Genomic DNA, 22,288 nt, shown 5'->3' on the forward strand with positions numbered 1-22,288 from the left:
AAGTGATATTATCCCATTAGCCTGAGTTAGCCAGATTATTATTAGCATATTAAACGGCTATTAACATGTTATTACCATGATATTCCTGATAGTTTTATTTCCAGTATTACACTCATGTTTTTGCCTTATTATTCAAAATAAACCCTAACACTACCAAAATATTCTCATTATTATTATTGACAAAACATCAAAAGGTTATTTACTGTTTATATACTACAGTATTACCCACGTATTGCCCGTTGTACCCATGATATTACTGCTTTTTAACTTGTTATTACTGAGCTGGAATGTGAAGTGCTACAGAAATATGATTGAGCATATGTGATTAAAGAGCTGTACTGTTGAATTCAGATAGTATGACATTTATTTCTCTTTAATTAGTTACAGCACATACTGCATAGAAACATCACAGCAATAATTTGATAGTGTAGAGGAGTGAAACTTGCAGCCCATTGTGCCATTCTGCAAACCACAAATTTGATACATTTGCATGTGTCGTGCATACTATATTTCTAAAGTGAGATGCCTGCCAAGCTGCAGACCGCTGTTTGAAAAACAAGCAACGCTTATTTTTTTTGTCGCAGGTGTTTTGTACCAAACCTGGGTGATTTTAGTGACACCCTGCTTTTTTCGTGGCCTTTGTGCCACCAAACATAGGTGTTTAAAGCCAAAGCATGATCATTTACTAACCATAACCAAGTGATTTTTGTGCCTACACCTAACCACACCCTCACAAGAAATGTAAAGTATTAATGTATTTGTGGTTTGCAGAAATGTACAGTGCAATACAAGCGTTTTCTTTCTGGTGAGTGGGTTGAAATTTGCTCTAGAATGACACAGCACTGCCGTATGATCATTCAGTTATACTTTACTGGTACACTGTTAAATCTAATGAAACGTGGGATTTTACAATCAATAGCTTTAACCATAGCTGCCCCACCGCTCCTGTTATTTCCCACTTTTTGACACTGCCTGTATTGCTTTGATCCACTCCTTTCTTTCTTCAGCTGTAGCAGCTTGGAGGAAGTAGTGAGTCTCATCTGAGGTGATGATCTCAAAGAGGTTGCCGTCAATGTCGTATTTTTTGGCTGAAACCCAGAAAAAATGAGAGTTGAAAGGGATGAGTTGATAAGAAACGACTGACAGTAAACACCAGTTATATTTCATGGTCACAGTGGGGGAGGAATAGGGCATGTTTATCCAGTCCCACTCACCGTCAGGCACGTACTCCACGGCTGTAACCACAGACCCACGAAGATGGATGGAGCCCAGAGGGTCATCACCCTGACACAAAGAGAAGACACAAAAGAAGGGAGAAAGTAAATAAAATAAACTCTTAGTCTTGATTCTCTGTCACTTCAGCTTCTAAAGGTCAGTATATTTACCTTTGTAGGATCATAATAATGCATATAAGCAGGGTCGTCTCTCAGAATGAACTTTCGCACCTTCCAGTTTTTCCTCTTATGTCCCTGCGATAAAATAACACAACATGCTTTATTTGATTTGCTGAACACATACATTTCAGTGTATGTGAAAATGTATAATTAACAGAAATTTTGTGTGCAAATGTGAAATCAAAAGTAAAAGGTGTGATGTTTCGTAGCTTGACAACATCAATCTTGGCCTCTCATCAAGTTATTCTTCCTGTTAGTAACACAGTTTATATTACCGTTGTAAATGCATAAAGTTTAACGAAAACACGGTGACACTTCTGCTTGCGCTCTGATTCACCTGTTTCAGCAAACAGCCCTGTTTCACAATGTTTCCTCTGAATTCCTCCTTCAGAAGCACGTCTTCATCACTGGAGTAGCCTTCACAGAAGAACCCGCTGTCTGCCTGCCACAGAACACAGCCATGTACATGCACATCATGTTTCATCATCCCCAACATAATTAATTAAATATGGTGTCTAATAATGACTTTTTGAACTTACAAAGTAATAAAGAGCAAGTGTCTGATCTAAGAAGGCTGTCTGCTCTACACTCTCTGCTCCATCTTTTGACAGGTCACCTGCAGGCTGGAGGAAACCCTCATTCAGGAGCCCTGTTGCTAACATGATGGCCTCAGGCCTGTTTCTCACTTTCTCTTTTGAAATCAGCCACTCGATTACCGTCGCACCTGCACAAACATGAGGAGGGAGCGAAATATGGTGACACCATTAGAAGGTAAAAAAAACAACATCTTCCACACTGGTGACATTAATAAAAGCAAGCCTACCGGTGAAGCAGTGATTGAAGACTCGATTCTCCTGCTCCAGTTTTAACTCTTTTACTCCATCATCTTGGTCCTTCATCAGTGCGTACAGTTCACTATGAAAACATAATGTGGAAACTGTCAGCATGTCTTGTCATGAAATCATTTTAAATAAGCACAACCAGCTGTCTGTTAATAAACCTCTACACCGAGCAGGAATTGTCCAATCGTAGCTTAGCTTTCAAATATAAGCATAACAGGCCTGCAGGTTTCACAACAGATGGGTTTCCATCCAAATGTAGAGCACATTTTAAACTAGTTTTTGGAAAATGTGCAAAAGGAAATGCAAACTGATGTGCTTTTCCATCCAAATATGGGGAGTTGATTTATCAAGGTAAGCAGGAGGTGGTGCTAATTCTCCCCTCAGGTGCCATTACACCACCATTTCTTTGTTGAATCTGCTTCCACTGCACTTCATCACATTTACCTTTATGTGTACACCCATTTTGCCATCTCCAACCACCCTAACAACTCTTTTTTGCAATATTTTTTTTTAATTTTTGCCATTTCCACTCTTTTTTTCCCGCAAATTGAAAATGCACATAAAAATAGCCAGATGGAAATGCTCCGTATTTCTCCACATGCCAAAGTGGTGTGCATCTGATAAACAAAGGCTCTGGAAGTTTGTCTTTTTTATTTTTTATTTTTTTTATTTTAGTGTTTTCAATACCAAAAGCACACTTATGAGTCAATTTAACTCACTTCGCAATGCTTACATTAGTCCAAGAGGCATAACCAATCACATAACTTTACGCAGTTTCAATTAGCCCTGTACAGGATTGACACATCCACTGTGTGTACCTGACTTGGATGCTATTTTATCATGCAATGCCAAGGGCAGAGCCGCCTACAGTACTACGATATCGTAGGCACTTCTGCCTTTGCTTTCATTGCACTCTGGGAACAAAAACAATCGGTTACTTGTTGATTACATCAGTTAGTCCTTACCCTCAAGGACTTTTGCTCCAGCAACTTTTAAAGTGAAACAAACTTGAATTAAAAGCCTAGTCCCAATTGAACGGCAAGTTCCTTTTATTACCCCGCTTTGGCTACACATTTTGTACGTACACGTACACGTATAATCGCCTGTCTCAATTAGAAGCCTAGTCTGGTTGCCAAGCAGTTCAGTTTTTTCATAGAAGTTCTTTCGGATGTATAAAACCAGGTTGTTGGCTACCTCAAATTATACGTCCATTCCTTGATTACCCAGTGAGTTATTCATATTTCTTCAGTTCATAAATGTCCTCAGATCAAAAGGATCAAAAGCATTTTTTATAAAAATTAATCCAAGTTCTGAGTATTGTTTTAACAGGGCAAAGTGGTGTTGTGTATTCCCTAATCTTTGCTGAGCAACTATTTGGTGTTAAAGGAATTAAAGGCCTGTCTCATATAGAAGCCTGTCCCAAACATAGGCCCGTTGATTTCAGTGATTTAAGCAAATAATAGCCTGGGCTGCTAATTGAAGTTTTTGTACTACTTGAAACACCAGCAACAGCAAAGCATACATTTTATCTCGGTGTTCCTTGTCCATGTATGATTTTCTAGAATAAACTAATCCGAACCAGGTTATGCTGGAATGAAGTAACAGTCTGATGTCACATTTTTCTGTAGCCTAAAATAGCTACTTATGATGCCGACTTTTTGTCTGGGACATGTAATAATGTCTCAGTCTTTTAGCATACTGACGACCCCTTCATGGGTTTCTTGTCAGCCGCAGAGTTTTCAACCAATTCAGAGATGTTAGCTTCATCAGATACCTCTGGTATCCGCTGGTAAAATCCATCAACAGTTATAATTCTAGCTAGCAAAGTCAACAGCCAGGTGTCAGGTGTAACAACATAAGGGGGGACTTAACTAAGAGTCACTTCTTAGAATACATCAAACTACTTTTTGGTATTTCCAAATGATTATCTTCACCACCAATAAGATACTACAGTACATACGCAAGGTTGACTGTCTCAGGCAGGCGAATGGAGCGTCTGGTGGACTTCCTGGCAAACTTTCTTCCCCCGTCCAGGCAGGTGATGGCTCTCTTGATGTCCTTGACCCATAACTCTCTCTCCTCCACATGTGAGGCTTGGAAGAAGTGATCCTGCTTCTTGTCTGTGGTAATCTTGAACACCAGCTAAATGGAGCATTATCAATCAGTCACGCTGCTACAGCTTCTGTTCTCTCTTGAGATTCTGCTTTAGATATGAGGATAATCAACAATAACTGCTGCTGCTAATTTGGAAAAATATGACTCAATTAGCTTTCTCGAATGAATCAGATATTCAAATTTAGTATCTTAAATCAATGTAGTCTTAAGCTCTGTTACAAATCCTATAAACTCATACTGTCGTTTTATCCTTCAGCGCTAGTTCAGCTGTTCTTGACATTTTCTTACCATCCTCTTGCCAAAATCCTGGCAAGGACTGATGAGCGTGGCTCCCTTCAGTGGGATCATTCCTTTCGGAGAGCGGTCTGTTTTCTTTTTATAGAATTCCACCCCATCTTCTGACAGCACGGCCCACACAGCCTTCCAGGAGTTTAGCAGTGTACCCTGAGGATCAATAAAACAGTTGACAACAGGCAGCCTCGTTGTTACAGAAAACATGCTGTACATTAACAGAATATTTTTTATTGATACCTATCTCAACATTTCATTGTCATCACTAAATGTACTTATGTCTGTTAGTTTGATGAAATGTTAAAAATACCACCTAAATGCTTAGTTTTACAGGAATTTCCCTCTGTAAATATTAATTTTGCTTTCTGTTTAGTTTCTCACCCTGAGCTTTATAACATGAAGTGAAAGGTTAACTTGCAGCCCTACAGGCAGCAGATGGGTTTTATTTGATCAAGCCCACATTAAAATGCAGAAATGAATCTACAGACTTCTGGTAATGGGTAAAGAGAAAAGGAATTACTTTCTTTGGCAACCCTTCTCTTAAACAATTTCGGTTTGTGTTTTTATATGTTCCGTTTCACAAACTCTCACGCCCTGTTGAGCTTGCATTATCCTCTGCTCCCTCGCTCCCTCGGGGAACAGAAGCAAGCTGTTTAACCAGTGTGACTTTTTTTTTTCAGCGGGGCATGCTTTTGAGAAATTATTACATTCAAAGTTACGTAACGTTATGTTAGAACCAAAGTCTTCCCGAAATATATCTGCTGTGAAACACATGCCTTCAAGCATCACAAGGAAGCTGTGGGTGTGCTCCTCAGATTCAGCCATGCAGGGGATAAATAAAACAACAGAAACATGTAAAACGTAGTGTTGGAATATCAGCCTTCTGCTTGTGAACAGCTGCAGTCCTCAGTCAAGTCATTCATGCCCTGCACTGTGTGTAGCAGGATGCAGTACTGGATCATTTGTACTGTGCTCTCTGTCATACATAGCTCTGTGTATGGTTTTGATACCAACACTCTGTTTATGCAAAAACAGATTTATATGTGTATGTCATTAAATTGAGCATTCATGCTAGACCAAAGTCCACTCCCACGGGTATCAGCACTAACCAGGACTTTTCTCATTGTTAACAAATCCAAATTACATCCCTCAGTACTTTGTGACCTCCTTGCCCTGTCTGTGGCTTACAGCCTCAAGCCGATTTGTTTGTCACAAATATATAGTTTCATATTGAGAAAAGAGAAGTGATTTCTTAAATCAGATGGGCACTTTAGTTTGCAGCAAAAAGTACCTAAGCTGCACTTAAAATATGCATACGTTAGGGACTATTTTTAGTCGTGGATTAATGCAAATTTGGTGGTGTTTACAGCAGCAGGACCAACCTGGTCTCACTTTCAACTCCAACAGATACTGATACACTTTTGTGGCAGTATAAGACACACTGGGCGGCAGCATTATTTGACACCCTGAGCAACTGCCATAATATAAAGAGCAAGAAAGTCTGCAAAGAATTGGCATGAGGGGAGGTGGATGGGTCTAACAAACTGTGGACTTTTACCCAGGAGATGGCTGTTTGTGTTCGGGTGAAATCAAAAGTCAATCAAGGTATCTTTAATGCGTATGTGTAGCATGTGGAGCCATGCCACGGTGGTGCAGTGGTTAGCATATATTGAGGCGAACCATGACTTTTTTTTCTAACCACATACTTCTGTAGCCTAACCCTAAGGAAGTAAAGCTAAAAGCATTTTTTGTACCTATGTTTTAAGTTAAAGAGACCATATTTATTTAATACGTCCTATTTGACTGATAGGACTGTTTCTCTGTGCAGATAGGCAGTTTCTCCTCTGTACCTCAGGGGTCGATTTTAGGCCCCCTGTTATTTTCCTTGTATATGCTGCCTCTGGGATCTATCTTCCATAAGCACAATATATCCTTCCATTGCTATGCGGATGATGTGCAGATCTATCTCCCTCTTCGGTTGTACTCTAAGGACCCACTGAAACCTCTATTAGCTTGTCTTGCCGACATTAAGAGTTGGCTGAGCCAGAGCCAACTTAACCTTAATGACAATAAAACTGAGGTTACTGTATTTGGCCTTCCAGAAGGCTGTTTTAGTTCATTTAATGGCTAGGATCTCCTTCCTATCAAAACCACCCCCTTTATAAAAAGCCTTGGTGTAACTTTTGATTCTAACATTGATTTTAAAAAACAAATCAGCACAGTGGTTAAAGGGTCCTTTCACCAAATTCATACTCTGTCAAAAGTCAAGCCTTATTTATCTTTTAATGACCTGGAGAGGGTCATCCATGCTTTTATATCTTGCAGGCTGGATTATTGTAACTCTTTATATGTTGGTCTAGACCATACCTCGCTCCGCCACCTGCAGCTGGTGCAGAATGCTGCCGCTCGCCTTTTGACTGGCACCAAAAATTGTGAACACATCACCCCTGTTCTGCCCTCCCTCCACTGGCTTCCCATCCATTTTAGAATTGATTTTAAAGTGTTATTAATTGTTTTTAAGATTTTAACTGGTCTGGCTCCCCTATATCTTGCAGAACTTATTCAGGTCCAAAATCCAGCCAGAGCTCTACGTTCGTCCAGAGAACTGTTGCTGGATATACCAAGATCTAAAAAGACTAAAGGCGACTGTGCCTTCTCTGTAGCTGCTCCCAAGCTCTGGAATAGCCTGCCACTACATATTAGACATGCGGGATCCGTGGTGAGGTTTAAGTCTGCCTTAAAGACACATCTATTCTCCCTGGCCTTCGGATGCACAGGACCGTCTACCTTAGCCTAGTTTTTCCTTTTTTGTGTATGCGCATATGTATGTATATGTGTATGTACATTATGTGTGTACATGTGTATGGGTGTATGTGTGTGTGCGTATTTTGTATGTATTTTTTATATATGTATATTTTCTTACTTCTGCACTGTAAAGCACTTTGGCTGACCGTAACAGGTCTTTTAAACGTGCTGTATAAATAAAAGTGAACTTGAACTTAAACTGTACGTTTTCTGTAAAAAAAGTTTATTTGGAAAAGACACAATGCACGTTAACAAGCGTAAATTCACACACTATCCCTCAGTGTCTAAATGTGAGCCACTGCCCAAGCACTGGTATTTGATGAGCTGGGAGTGAGAGTGTGTGGGCAGCACGGTGTATGTTTGATTGACTCCAAATACCATGCCTATGACAATACATATTTTTAATCTACAGACATGAAATAAACAACTAAACAGGTATATGACACTTGTCCATCCTTAACTGTGTGAATGCCTGGACTGCTGGACATTGATACATTTTTTTTATTTGACCCACTTTTTGCCTTGACAGCAGCATTTGACTGCATTTCTGTTGACCCTCCCACAGTATGCCAAAAATGGACACAGACACACCATTAATCAACTGTTTGCATATGTCTGTTCCTTCCCCTCTGTCCATGAAGAAGAAAGGTTCCCTGACAGCGCCTCAGCCATTTAAGGCATGACCATTATGCACCGCTGTGGCTATTTATAGCCGCCATAGTGTCATCACATCATTCATACGATGATACACTTCAGTCTTGATGTGTCAATCATCATCAAACCAGAGAAAGATAATCAATTATGATTTCGTCACTGTCATGCACATCGAACCGGAGTTCATAACATGCTTCACATATATAGGACAAAATGAAAAGAGCATACAGGGTGATACATTTATGTCAAGTGGGTAAAATGGTGTTAGTTAATGTTTTCATGGGTGTGTGAGGTGTGTATAAAACAAAAGTCACACTTGGCTCGATCTACAAGAGTGTGAAAGTGTGGGTTTAAGTACTGAATGTGTAAAACTCTCACTGCACTTTGTTTTCTTTATTGAATATCTCTGGTTTTCATACGGGAAAGGGCTTCTATATTACCTCTGTGCACTCACACTGTTTATGTGCCTGACCACTGCTGTTAATCAGAGCAGCAATTAGTTTTGTTGCGTGTTCGGGGATATTCACTACATCTTACAACAACACAGTGTTTATTTCAGATCATGGCACTCATGTTTACTCTCCGCGTGTATGTAAATGGTGAAACACAACTGAAAAACAAACAGTGCACGTTTTGCTCCGACTTCTGGACAGAAGCAGGAACTTGAGTTTTTGTTGCAACCGTGGAACAGAAGTGTGTAGTTGTGAATGTATGCAGCAACCTTTCAGTGACTTGGAGCAATATCTCTCTCTACCAGCGCTTTTTATCTCGTCCAGACTTTATCGTGATGTTAATTTTTTCATTTTCTATCAGTGTGGGTGATAGATGCATCTGGACTAGCCTTAAAGCTGCACTAAATGCGACTGTGTTCCTCGCCACTGCAGTTGTCATCACTTCTTGGTTCAAAAACTCAAAAGAACGCTTATACATCGTCCATTCTGCGATCCTGCATGGTTTGACACACTTGTATTGCAATTGTATTACTTGTATTTATGTATTTATTTGTATTTATTTAATTTTATTATTAGTTTTTTCATGTAGATGCCAGTTTGCATTCTTGTTACACAATATTTTAAGTGTGTTGCTACAAAGCTAAAGCTCCACGTACCCAGAACTGGGCATCAAGTTGCCAAAATTTTTCACTTCTGTTATTTTATCTCAGTGTTAGACTTGTAAAAAAGCACGTCTCAGAATTATGCGCTCAATAAGAGGAAGTCAGAAGTGTTTTCTTGTAGTTATTCTTACCTTTTTCACCAGGTATCCCTCTCTGATCTGCTGTGGCTCCATGACCCCGCTCTCAGCTGCTGTCAGCTGCAACTTTGGTCACTTCTTTAAAGACTGTTAAAAATGTTCCCACTCAGTCCACCTACTGCATACTGTCTCTCTCTCTCTCTCTCTCTCTCTCTCTCTCTCTCTCTCTCTCTCTGTGCGTCTCTGTCAAAACCACAAACGCACACACACACAAGCAGGAAGTTGTGCTGTTGGGTGTGTGACAACGATGCCTGGTCAACCATCTTCCTCTTCTGTGTGGTATTATTAGTTACAGCTACTGCTCGGCTGGTGTCTCTAAACTTTATGCTGTAATGTAGAAAGAAGTAGCTTAACAGCTCGGATAAAAACGGCATCTTTGACGTGTCACTGCAGTAAAAATAATCATTTTAAATTTTAACAGAGGAAGCTGGAGAAGAAACGCAGTGACGCATGGATCACCGAACAGCCCGACGATCTTACCGTAAATGTGCCCCAAATATAGCCACCTTTTGAATAAACTTTTTTTCTCTGCTGTGCCTATGACTGAATTATTTTCTTTACCAGACTTTCCATTATCAATTTTTTTTCTCGTTATGTAATGTATTGCTCCATCTGTCTCTTCATTGTCTCATGCTGCTACGTTAAAACATTGCACAAACTCTCTAGCCCGTATGATCTCTGTGTGTGTTTTTCTTCGTCTTTGTTTCCTGTGGTTTTCTTTCATATGTTTGCACATAGTTTTGCATAGTTTTAAGCTTCTTTTTTTTCTTTCTAAACTTTTCTGTGTGCAGTTTTCTGAGTATTTCTGAATGGCAAAAACTGCACTGCTGTCATCATCAAGTATCTGAACTTTTGCATTCACAAACACCCACTGACTTACTGTCTGAATCCTATCTATATTTGGCCAGTGTATGAATAACTATGCGTGCATGATTTAGCTATCATACGTGCATCACAACAGCTGACCTGAGTCAGACAACAGGCTTCCTCTTTTTCTAATTGCTCAATGTGGCTAAAGTCTGTTGGACTTGTAGTGAAGAGGACACGCTGAGTAACAGCAGAGGGGAAACAACTTTAAAAAGTAGTGGTATTTGTTTGTTAAACTCTTAATGTGTATAAAAAGCTGCACCACAGAGCAGCAGTCAGTTGAGCAACAGAACCACAAGACTTGAAGGTGCACTTTACCCTCAAAATGATCTTTTGTATGTCTCACTCCATGTTACCTTTATTTGTAAAGAAAACATTGTTTCTCCTGCATGCCTCCAAAAATGGAGAATATTAAATGAAAAACAACAGTTAAACTACATCAAAACATCAATTTACAAAGTGTCACACAGCTTGTGCAGCATAATTCAAGTCTCATTTATCCAGTCGTATGCTTACTACTTCCCAAACACACATATATTTGCTAAAACCTTACTATTGAAAACACTTCTGCATAATCAGTCTTGTGCACAGACTAGTAGCGTGCCTGGGCAAGCATGTTCCTTTGAACTCTGCTCAGTGAAACGCAGAAGAAGTGTTTGAACTCACACACTTACCTTTGCACACTGCTCTAATGCAGAAGTGTTTCAAATAGTTAGACTTAAGTGAAAGTGCATGTGTTTGGGAAGTACTGAGCGTACAACTGGATAAATGAGACTTAGATTACACTGCACTAGTTGTATGAGAATTTGGGAACGGATGTTTTGATATAGGGCAACGTGGTGGTGCAGTGGTTAGCATTGTGGCAGTGGCAGCAAGCGAGTTCCTGGTTCGAAACCCAGGGTGGAGGAGCCCTTCTGTGCAGAGCAGGTGGGTTTTCTCCGAATACTCCCGCTTCCTCCCACAGTCCAAACACATGCAGGTTAATTGGTGACTCAGCCCTGTGATAGTCTAGCGACCTGTCCAGGGTGTGCCCCGCCTCTTGCCGAATGTCAGCTGGGATAAGCTCCCCGCATTTTCTTAGCTTTTAGATTCTTGGTAAACTGTGGAGACATGCGAGAAAAACAAAGTTTTCTTCACAGATTCCAGGTCATACAGGGTGAGTAATCCATATACAAATAGTCATATTGTGGTAATAGTCTTCAAAATCATTTGAAAAATCATTGTTTTTTCAGAGTTAGGACTACAACTGCACAACTCAAGTCGAAATCAGACGTAGTGGACTGTCACTCAACTTCAGCTGCAACAGAATTAATTCACACCGTATCAGAATGTGTCACAGCGTGTTGTTTCACAAACTGCAGTTATTTCATGATACAAAAGGAAGTCTTTATACCTTAGGTGTCATCTCTTAAGAACACAGTGACCCAGCTGTTTGTGTGGAAGAACTCAAGATCCAACACAGATATGAGTGGCAGGGATGATGCTATAATACTTTTAGTTTATTCCTCATATTGTTACTGTTTAATACAACAAGCTCCTTAATTTAATATAATATTTTTCATGCTGTGGATGAAGCAACATCCAGGTGGAGGACACAATAACATGAACATCTGTTTACTATAATGCTCTCCAACACAATATCTGAACAGCAACATCTGTTACAGCTGAGAAGATAACTGCTTTCTGTTCTGCTTCTATCAGAGGCCTGGATTCAGCCCAGTGGAGCCTCTGAAAGATACAGTTTGTGGTATTGCAATCAACAGAGATGGAATGTATTAATAACATCAGTAAAAAGAGCTTGTTCTTGTGATGCTGTTAAAGTTCCTCTAGAGGGTGACATCAACACATTACAAGCAAAATCAGCTGAATGAAATCAGGGAGGCATGTTGTAGTGCACTGAGGGGTTACAGCAGCACTAAAAAGAATATCCATACATCCATTTTCGTAATGGCTTATCCTCTTAAGGGATCCTAGCTGACACTGGCCAAGAGGCAGGGTACACCCTAAAGAGGTTGTCAGACTATCACAGGGCTGACACATAGAGACAGACAACCATTGACACTCACTTTCACACCTACGAACAATTTAGAGTCACCAATTAACCTGCATGTCTTTGGCCTGTGGGAGGAAGCTGGAGTACCGGAGAAAACCCACACTGACACATGGAGAACATGCAAACTCCGCACAGAAAGGCTCCCTCCTGGGATCGAACCAGGAACCCTCTTGCTGTAAGACGAGGACATTGGCATCAGCAATATTGAGAGGGCAGGAGGGAGTGAATCAATCAATCAAACTTCTCAAAGTGCTTCGCATAATAAAAACCCTCTCTCAAGTCTTCAGGCAGACTGTTCCACAGACGTGAACCATAGTTTTGAAATGATACCTCAACTTGTGTTTTTGTTCTAACTTTGGGGATTTTTAAAAGTCCACGACCAGAAGACCTGAGAGATCTAATGATCTAATCTGATAAACAGGTAGGACCAAGACCATAAAGAGCTTTACAAAACCAGTAAAAGGATCTTAAAATAAATTCTGAAGCACACAGGAAGCCAACGCAGAGACTTTGGTGTAATGCTTGCTCTCGTTCGGGTCTTTGTCAGCACACGTGCAGCTGAGTTTTGTAATAACTGTAACTGAGCAAAGTTTTTTTTTTTTTAGGAAGACTAGAAAGTAGAGCATTGCAGTAATCAAGTCTGCAGGTAATGAAAGCATGCATCACTGCCGCTGTGTTGGTTTCTGAGACAAACAGTCGTACTCTGGCGATGTCCTTGAGATGATAAGATCCAGTTTTGGTTATACTTCTATTATGTGGTTCAAAAATCAAAGAAAACGCCAAGGTTTTTACTTGTTGACAGGGTTTTAATGCCAGTTCTTGCAGTTTTGTGTTGAGTTTCTCTCTCTGAGCTTTGGGACCAATAACTAAGACCTTGGTTTTGTCCTGGTTGAGTTGAAGAAAGTTTTCTACCATCCAGATATCTATCCGATATCCTTGATATCTAAAATACAGTCAAGAGTGTGCTGGTGGAGGAGCTCAGACTAGAATAAGAGAGGTTATGAAGGACAGGGATGATGTGGTCACAGGTGCGAGAGTGTGTGAGGAGACGAGTAGCTGAATTCTGGATACATTTTAGTTTCTTGAGAGTTTCGGATGATGAACCGTAATGGAGATTATTGATGAATGTGTGAATGAGAGTCTCAGCAGCTGAAAAGGAGAGGGATGGACGAAAGTGGGCGACATTTTGGAGATGGAAGAAGGCTGTTTTGGTGATGTGGTTGATGTGTTGGTTAAAGGGGAGGGTTTGATCGAAGGTGACGCCAACGTTGTGGACATGAGGGAAGGTGAGCACAGTGGAGCTGTCGATAGGGAGAAATTATGAGTGGATTTGAGAGGAGATTTGGGGGCAATGATAATGATTTCTGATTTGCCACAGTTAAGTTTGAGGAAGTTGGTTTTAAGCCAGGATTTGATTTCAGTGATGCAGCTGGTGAGGGTACAGTGTGTTGTGTTGAAAGTGAGATACATTAAAAGCAAAACTAGCTGAATGAAATCAGGGAGGCAAAACAGAAGGACAAAGATGAAAACCATTGGTCAGAAACATAAATAAGATTATAAAAATAGGGGGTTATCTAATAAGACTTAAAGGGGCAATAAGCGAAATCGTTGAAGTGGAGCATGAGGAGGAAGCACCAGTTAGCCCCCGCTTTCACTGAAGGCAGATTCACTCACCACAGGGGCGAGGAAATAAGACCTAAACAGCCAACTTAGTTTAGCAGTTAGCAATGTCTTTTACTCACTCTCGGTCTCTGCTGTGTTTAGCTATTTCCCTGCTTTCCTGTTAGCATTAGCACTTACTCGGCTGCCACGCTAACGCTCCAACTGAGCCGGGAGCCGGGCTCACGCTTCTCCGCCAGGCTCAGTGAGTCGGAGCCGAGAAGCGTGGGGACGTTAGCGTTAGCCGGTTGCTATGCTAACGTTCCAGGAGCCTGCTTCTCGGCTCCGGCGAGCTCTGGCGTGGGGATGTTAGCCTGCACTAGTCGGCTGCTATGCTAACGTTCCGGGAGCCTGCTTCTCGGCTCCGGCGAGCTCTGGCGTGGGGACGTTAGTCTGCACTAGTCGGCTGCTATGCTAACGTTCCGGGAGCCTGCTTCTTGGCTCCGGCGAGCTCTGGCGTGGGGACGTTAGCCTACACTAGTCGGCTGCTATGCTAACGTTCCGGGAGCCTGCTTCTCGGCTCCAGCGAGCTCTGGCGTGCGGACGTTAGCCTTAGCACTAGTTGGCTGCTATGCTAACGTTCCAACTCTTCACCGGGAGCCAGGCTCATGGGCTCACGGCTCCCGGAGAAGAGAGGAATGTTAGCTTTAGCTCCCACAGTTAGCACTAGAGGTACTACGGCTACTGGAGCAGCTTGCAGCTATGGAGCGCTTCTACCAGCTCTTCTAGTCACTGAGCCTCGCCTCCATCTCAGCAAATATATTACATTTATTACAGGTACCATCATCATTGAAGTAGGCAGGGGAATAGCTAAACACAGCCGACAGGCTGCCCGCCGGGCTACATTTTACAATGCTAATTGCAAATTAGCTGGCCTGCCGGGCTACTCACCTAACACAACTGTAACACCTGACCCATTGCTGGGACCGAAGCTCCGGACATTAACCCATGCTACGATTGTAACATTAAATTTAATTGAATCGACATAGCGACATGTGCTTAACGTTACTGTAACACTAATTAAAACAGACATTTGATTTTATGTTGTACCTGTCCAGGAGAAGAAGAGCTAGCTCCGAGTCAGATTGTAGCCCCTTTAGCTCTCGCAGTGCTCTCCACCTTGGAAATGCAAGGCCAATGTTAATCCGAGTTCTGTCCCTTTCTTTATCCGACAACTTCTTCGCCAACAACCGTTGTTTCTTTAGAGGTAATGTCAGATCCTGGTCTTCTTCAGGTGGACGTTCTGCTCCCTGCCATTTCATTTTGAAAATAACCGCTGCCATTGCTCACTGGCTGTAGCCTTTTATAGGGAGGGAGGGCCAAGGGCTCCGAGAGGAGGAGGAGGGAGGAGGGGGGATTCACATGAACGTACATGAACGTGCAGCCGGACCGGCTTGTAAACAATGGGCTGGAGATCAACACAGAGAGAGGGTGTGTGAGGTCATGCTATACTCCAGATGAAATTACACCTCTAGTTATTCACATAGCAATTTTTTAATTCCTTCAATCTAGAAATGATGAATTTTGCTTATTGCTCCTTTAACATATAAATAAAATTAATATCTGTTGGTGAAACAGACGTATACATCTTGGGCAAATGGAGCTCAAAACAAGCTGATAGAATTATTTATAAGATCTTTTATGCATTCATTCGTCCTCTTAATGGGAAGAAGGTTTAAAGTAGCTCCCTCATCTTAATCAACCAGTTACTTTATAATAAGACCATACTGTGCAGAGCCTCCTTCTGATGACGATCTCATTACTCTAAACACTGATCAGAGGGACGTTTCATCTATTTATCAAAAGGGACACTGACCATACTGTTTGTGTTTGCTTTCCTCTTTCCCATGCTCTAAATAAACATCAAGGGAGGTTGGTGTTTATGAGTTTATTAATGAAGCTTGGGCCAGTGAGTTTCATTAACTGTCAACATAAGAGTCATCTCTCTGCGGCGGCGAATGAAAAAGGGGCTCAAGGTATGGAATTTTAATTTCACTGGGAGAACAAAGATGGAAACAAAGAGGCTTCATCTCTCGGTCTGATCAAGAGTAGCCATCAAGGACATCTCCTGAGGCCTGTGGAGCGGGATTCGGAGTTAGCGAGGTCACTTTAGGGTTAACTCTGGATTTTCAGTGCTATGAAGCGGGTTCTCTTTTTAGTGGGATAAATTACCTTGGTAACCAACACATTCTCACTCCGACCTTGTCACATATTGACGTTTTGGTCATGGACTTTCCACGTCCACATACAACGTGAAAGGTACCCTGGGTGCGTTGGTTGTTGACATTCTGGGACGCCGTATCAAGTTCTGCCTGTTACATGCATTGTCTTCTTGAAAATACACTTCTGTTTTCACAGGAAATTTACCGTTTACATACAGTGTCTTTCAAAATAAACGCACTACCTCCGTGCAACATCGCAAGCATCGGTTCTTGTCCCGCCGTGTTTCGTATCATGCCTACGTTAAAGGATGCCTTTTTTCATTGGTTTCTGAAGTCGGTAGTCACTGCCCAAGCACTGGATTTCGAAGACTTCGGAGTAAAACTGGGCTCCATTATTATAATTGCAGCCTTTTGGTCAGATAGACCTCATCGGTCAACCCTTTAACACCTAAGATTCAAAATGTCCGCCTGGACTTTTTTGCTTATTTTAACTATAAAAGGGCCTGAAAATGTCCTGTGAGGAAGTGATTTTGCCTGTTTTTCCAGAACACTTTGAACTTTCAATATCTGACAGTTATTTACAATTTACTGCATGTAATAACAGTGTAATAACAGTTTTAAATGAAGAAAAACCAAAAAACGGAATTTGGTTTTAGAGATTTAGTGAGGAAAAAACACTGCAATTGTACATGAACAACAGATTTTGCATAATAAATTTGATATTATAACAGTATAAATCATTTTTACAATAAAGTTTTTTGAGTATTTGTCTCTCAATGTGCAAAAACACAACAAAATGAAAACTTATATACAGGCGTTTTTTTAGAACAGTATAAAACATATTCACAATTTTTGAGTCTATCTCTCAATGTGCAAAAACAGACCAAAATGAAAACTATATATAGGTGTTCTTTTAGAACAGTAACATATTTACAGTGAAATTTATTGAGTCTTTGTCTCTCAATGTGCAAAAACAGACCAAAATGAAAACTATATATAGGTGTTCTTTTTAGAACAGTATAAAACATATTTACAATGAAATTTTTTGAGTCTTTGTCTCTCAATGTGCAAAAACAGACCAAAATGAAAACTATATATAGGTGTTCTTTGTTTCAGTCCAGAGGAACTTCCTCCCTTTTTCCAGGTTTGCTGCTGCATTCTTGTTGGTGTTTTGACACAGGAGTTTGAGAATGGCAGCATCCAAACAGTGTGCAAAAATTTCACCTGGGGGTGGGTTTCCCATATTGAGGGGGGGGGCTGGACCCCAGGGGCACGTTTGGGGACAAGGGCTCTACGGCCCTGAGTGTGTCTTCTGCCTCTCCCTCTCCCAGGTCTCTCACTTGAGGATGGCTGCTCCTCACCACAAGACAAACTGAAAGTAGTGCAGAAAAATATTCAGCTTGTTCACACACTATATAGTAAAAACAAGGCATGGTACATTGTTCAAAGATATACATATACATACAATTACCACTTGGTAGCCAACACTACACTAAAAAAGTCACCAAACATAAAATGAATGCGCCATATTTTGTCATGCGCACATTTACGCATGAAGTAAAAAACACACATACATTGTACAAACTTACTGACTTATAACACTGCTCTAAAGGTGACCACACAATACAAACGTCGATTTACACACACAATAACTTATACAAAGTAAAAACTAGATACTACCAAGCCTCATTCTGGACGAATGAAGCGCTCTCCGGCTACAGAGAGCTTCATTCAACACGGAAATTCAACAGGTCTAACGTTACCTTTCTTCGCCAGAAATTGCTCCTTCAGCTGCTCCATCTTTCTCCAATCCATCCCTGAACCTCAGTGGTGGTTTTATCACCCAGGAGGACCGTCTTCCAGACATTTCTTTCTTTCTCTCTTGACAAAATCGCTGCTCTGCTCCGTTTCTCCGCTCTGTTGTTGTTCCGCGTATACACCGCGTCTGTGTGGGTGGAGCGGAGAACAAAGGGGCGGATTCGCGGTCTTCCTGCAACAGCGCCCAAGAAGTTACCGTAATAACACCATGTTGGCTGTGAAGCGCAACTTCTCAGCTTTCAGAAACCGTTTTAATTTTTCCGATAGGACAAACCGTCGCGGAATTACGGTAATGCAAAGTGTGCTTGTACAAACGTGTCGTCGACGACACACTCGGTGGAGGAGGAGGCTACTTCCACACTCTTTACTTCAGTTGCAGAAACTGCTGGCATTTATTTAGTGTTTTATGTGACATATTCAGAGTAGTTTAATCACCATCCAACTAAATAGCAAAAATACTCTACACTAAAAAAATACTCTATACTCTAATGTCACACATACTTACATGTAATTTAAGTCTCAGCTGACGGTGAATTTTTGGATACTATTTTCAATGCTTCTACATTTCCATTATAAGATTTCAAAGTATCGTGTAAATCCCACAACACATTTCACTGTCCTGCAGTCACAGATACATGCGGTTCATGATATGAAGCGACCTACTTCATTCATGGCTCTGATGATGTCACTCATCATTAACACCCCCTGCCTCTTTCACATGAACATGCTCGTGGCTGGATAGCAAAACCCAGAGATGACTGAACTAGATGATAACCAGCTTTGTAGTACCAGTTATCCAGATAGCCCATGTAAGGGTTAGTCAAGCCAAATAGCAAAAAGATATCCTGGGTAAGTTGAACTGGCTTCTTAATACAGGCCTCTGAGGTATATAAAGGTGCAATAACAAAAGCTCAGAGAAAGGGGATCACAATCAAGACTTCCTTTAGGTTTATTTTACTGAAATAATGTCTCTGTGTCGCTCCTCTTCATCCCTGTGCTGCCTTTTCATCTGCACATAGAGCAGTGTTATGATGATGTACTGTACATCCTGGGAATAGAAAGAAGAAACAGATCTGTTAGCACTGAGCTTGTAGAGGAGACAAGTAAGGCACTGTAAGCATGATGAAACTGAAGAAACAGGACATCTTAACACACACACACACACACATACACACACACACACACACACACATACACACAGAAAGAAAAAAAAACACCCACTGTCTTCCAATCTCACAAACCCTTTTCACACTTGAACTGACCTATGAGCAGCCATTGTTAAACACCTAGCGGGAGTAAGTACCAGGACCATTACTGTAATGTACCATATGTTTCTATATAACATATACAAATAGAAAATGTTCTCTCCAGCTTCGTGGTGAGTCAGTATAGACTTTGTACAAAGGTGAATATCATGTGTTGTAGAACATTTGTTGCGTGTCACCTTCACATTTCTTCCTCTTTTTCTGTAGAAATGAAAGACTTTGAAGTAAAAGGTGAAACTTCTCTTCAGATCCTGACTGAAAACCACAAAGTCAGAATTAATTTTCCTTTTTTAAGAACTAGTCCTGCTTTTCCTTGAGTAAATATTTTGCAAACACTTCCAAATCTTGTGTTTATTATTAAAATATCCCTTGCGACTGAGTGATTTGTTTCTCATTTCTCAGTTCTTAAATGTGGCATTACTAAAACACATGGGTGGATTGTGAGGGTATTTAATCATGTACTGTACATAAAATTGCTGTTGCAATACTTACAATGAATCATATGATTACTTGCATGTTAAAGGGGGTTTCCGATAAGGCTCAGACACACCAAACCGACATCAAAGAAATAGTGACAATAAAGGTCAAATGTTGTGTCGCCTCAAGTTGCCTGTGTCTCGGCCAAAAAGTTGCACTTAAACATATCGTTGTTAATAAAAATCTATGTTTAATTTTCATTGATGAGACAAGACATGACAGAAATGTTAGTGGTGGACTATCAGACATCGAAAGCTGCGAACGGCTGTGCTTGCAATTATTTTCAAACACTGCATGAGTGACTGTGTGGTAAACTCCAATAAATAGTCTGTGCCAGGATGTTCCACAAGCCAGCAAAAACACTCATACCAGAGCAGCATCAGCCTTTGCTGCAAGTTGTGAGCTGTAATTCAGCAGTAAATAAGCAGCCATGTTTGTCTGACTGAGGATGGTGGAAGTGTTAAATGGATTTTTCAAATTTGTTCGTTACAGCGATGGCTGTTAGCAGTTAGCGCTTCTTGTTAGCCACTGAATGGCAGCAAAGCCAGCTGCCAGACTTCACATCTGTTGACGTGCTGTAGGTGAACAGTCTGAACTCAGCAGAGTTTTCTCCGACAGAGATGAAAGTCTAGTTTTAATCACCAACTACATAACACATGAGTTTAAACCTCCAGACTATCGTCGATAAGTCAGAGTCTAAAGTCTAAGACAGAGTGAACTTGGGTACAAATCCAAGTTGTCTCAGATTGGTTATTTGTGGTGTCAAAGTTTTAAAGACCATAAATAGAGAGATGTTGAACTTTTCAAGTGATGATAAGTACTGTAAGTGTGTGCTCATCAGTCCCCCCATAAACCTGTCAAACATTGCTAGAGAAATGACAGTTTCTAAGTGTGTAGAAACTATTTGTAATTGTAGAGAAAAATTGTATAAATGAAATTTTAATACAACCTGTCACCTTGATTTTAATTTGTGATACCTGAATTAACTTGATTTGTTTAAAGACGGAAAAAAAATTGAGAAAACATAATGACTAAAATGTCATGACTTTTCGTCTACTAAAACATTTTCAGTTTTTGTCGATTAAAATATTTTTGAACTTTCGTTGACTAAGAATTTGAAGGATAAAAATGACCAAAATGTGACTAATACGCATTTTCATCTCAAAACCAAGGCCCAATCCCAATACCCCCCCTTGTCCACTACCCCTTAGCCCTTGGCCCTACCCCTAGCCCTTGCCCATGAACCCTTGGCCCTCGAAATGAAGCAACAAGGGGTAGGGGTTGAAATTTTTCCCTAAGAATTGGGACACCACTCACTACGTCACCGCGTCGGTTACGTTCGCGTATACATTACTATTTCAAACAGGAAGCTGCGAGCCATCTACATTTCCAACCAACGGAGTCTCCGGGTTGAGTTCATCCTACCTATCGCGTTTGCTTCGTTTGATGAACGACAGATGACAGGGGACTTCTGCTAGCTAGCTAGCTAACCAGCTAACATTACGAGGCGCCAGATAGTGCGAGCTAGCTAGCTAGCTAGCTAACAAGCAACCTGACAACCGTAACGTTAGCTATGTATGAACTTTTTCCCCCGTCTCTTGCTCGGTGGTGGCCATGGTGACGTCTACCCCTCGCTGGCAAGTCAGCATCTGAAATCCCTCGCTCCGAAGGGCTAGTTTCATACCCACTACCCCTCGTTATGCCCTCTACCCCTACACGCAAAAAGGAATTGGGAATGCGCAAATGTAGGGGTAGGGCCAAGGGGTAGGGGTAGGGCTAAGGGGGGGTATTTGCCCTAAGACTAAATCTAAAATAGCTGTCAAAATTAACACTGGTCTAGTGTGTAGGATTAAACAGCAACTAGCAGTGAAGTTGCAGAACTGAAACTTCTTCACTGTGCCAACAGGTAGGAGAACTACGGTCAACCAAAAAACATAAGAATGGCCCTCTCTTGAACCACTGTATGATTTGTCCATTCTGGGCTACTGCTGAACAACATGGCAAACTCTGTGGACCTGCTCTGAAATTATAAACAATTAATTATAGGGTTATGAATCACAACGATTTCAGGTGATTATAAACTAATGAAAGCATAGTTGTGAATATTATATTCCATTTCCTGCAAACATATCTCCCTAAATCCTACTGGACCTGCAAGTCTCATTTTGAAAGCAGGGCTACTACTTTTTTCTTGTAACTCTTCCCCACTCCGACTACAGTAGCAGCAGAACAGGGTGAGTTCTAAGTTGCTCCACTTTCGAGATCACTTCCATTTTTCTTCCTCCCTTTTCTCATATTGAACACAGCAATAAATACTGCAATACCGCAGTTCTTCCTGCTGTCCCAACCTTTGCCATAGCTCTTGTTTTGCAGCCCAGGGATTTAGACATCTTCATCCCAGTCCTCTGTACCTCACAAGCACCATCAATAATTCTGCTAAAGAGTGCACTGAGCTGAAAATGGGAAGGGAGGTTGGAGAGAGAGGGGGGCAGTCGATGGCTTTTCCATGGCACACTCAATCTCTCTACCTCCTTCCATTCCCATTGTGCTCCCACAGTTCCTAACATGACCTTCCTCAATGTTGTTTATCATTTTGTGCTGTTCGGACAACAGGCACACACACAGCAGGCACACA

At 41.1% G+C, this 22,288-nt stretch overlaps 1 protein-coding gene and 1 long non-coding RNA gene across 2 annotated transcripts; both read right to left on the reverse strand.

Annotated features, from left to right (window-relative positions):
• Positions 1–346: 346 nt before the first annotated feature.
• plek (pleckstrin) lies at positions 347–9,484 on the reverse strand. Its single transcript, XM_050071969.1, has 9 exons — positions 9,347–9,484; positions 4,640–4,795; positions 4,197–4,378; positions 2,218–2,309; positions 1,934–2,118; positions 1,732–1,836; positions 1,386–1,469; positions 1,215–1,284; positions 347–1,088 (listed from the first exon to the last, which is right to left on the reverse strand). Exons 1-9 carry the CDS (start codon positions 9,386–9,388, stop codon positions 949–951), a joined length of 1,056 nt encoding a protein of 351 aa, XP_049927926.1. The 5' UTR covers positions 9,389–9,484; the 3' UTR covers positions 347–948.
• Positions 9,485–17,341: 7,857 nt separating this feature from the next.
• Positions 17,342–18,251, reverse strand: LOC126406707 (uncharacterized). Its single transcript, XR_007571731.1, has 2 exons — positions 17,857–18,251; positions 17,342–17,465 (listed from the first exon to the last, which is right to left on the reverse strand). It is a non-coding gene; the product is annotated as an uncharacterized LOC126406707 (long non-coding RNA).
• Positions 18,252–22,288: the final 4,037 nt, after the last annotated feature.

The sequence above is a fragment of the Epinephelus moara genome, chromosome 19, assembly GCF_006386435.1.
Source record: "Epinephelus moara isolate mb chromosome 19, YSFRI_EMoa_1.0, whole genome shotgun sequence".
NCBI lineage: Eukaryota > Metazoa > Chordata > Actinopteri > Perciformes > Serranidae > Epinephelus > Epinephelus moara.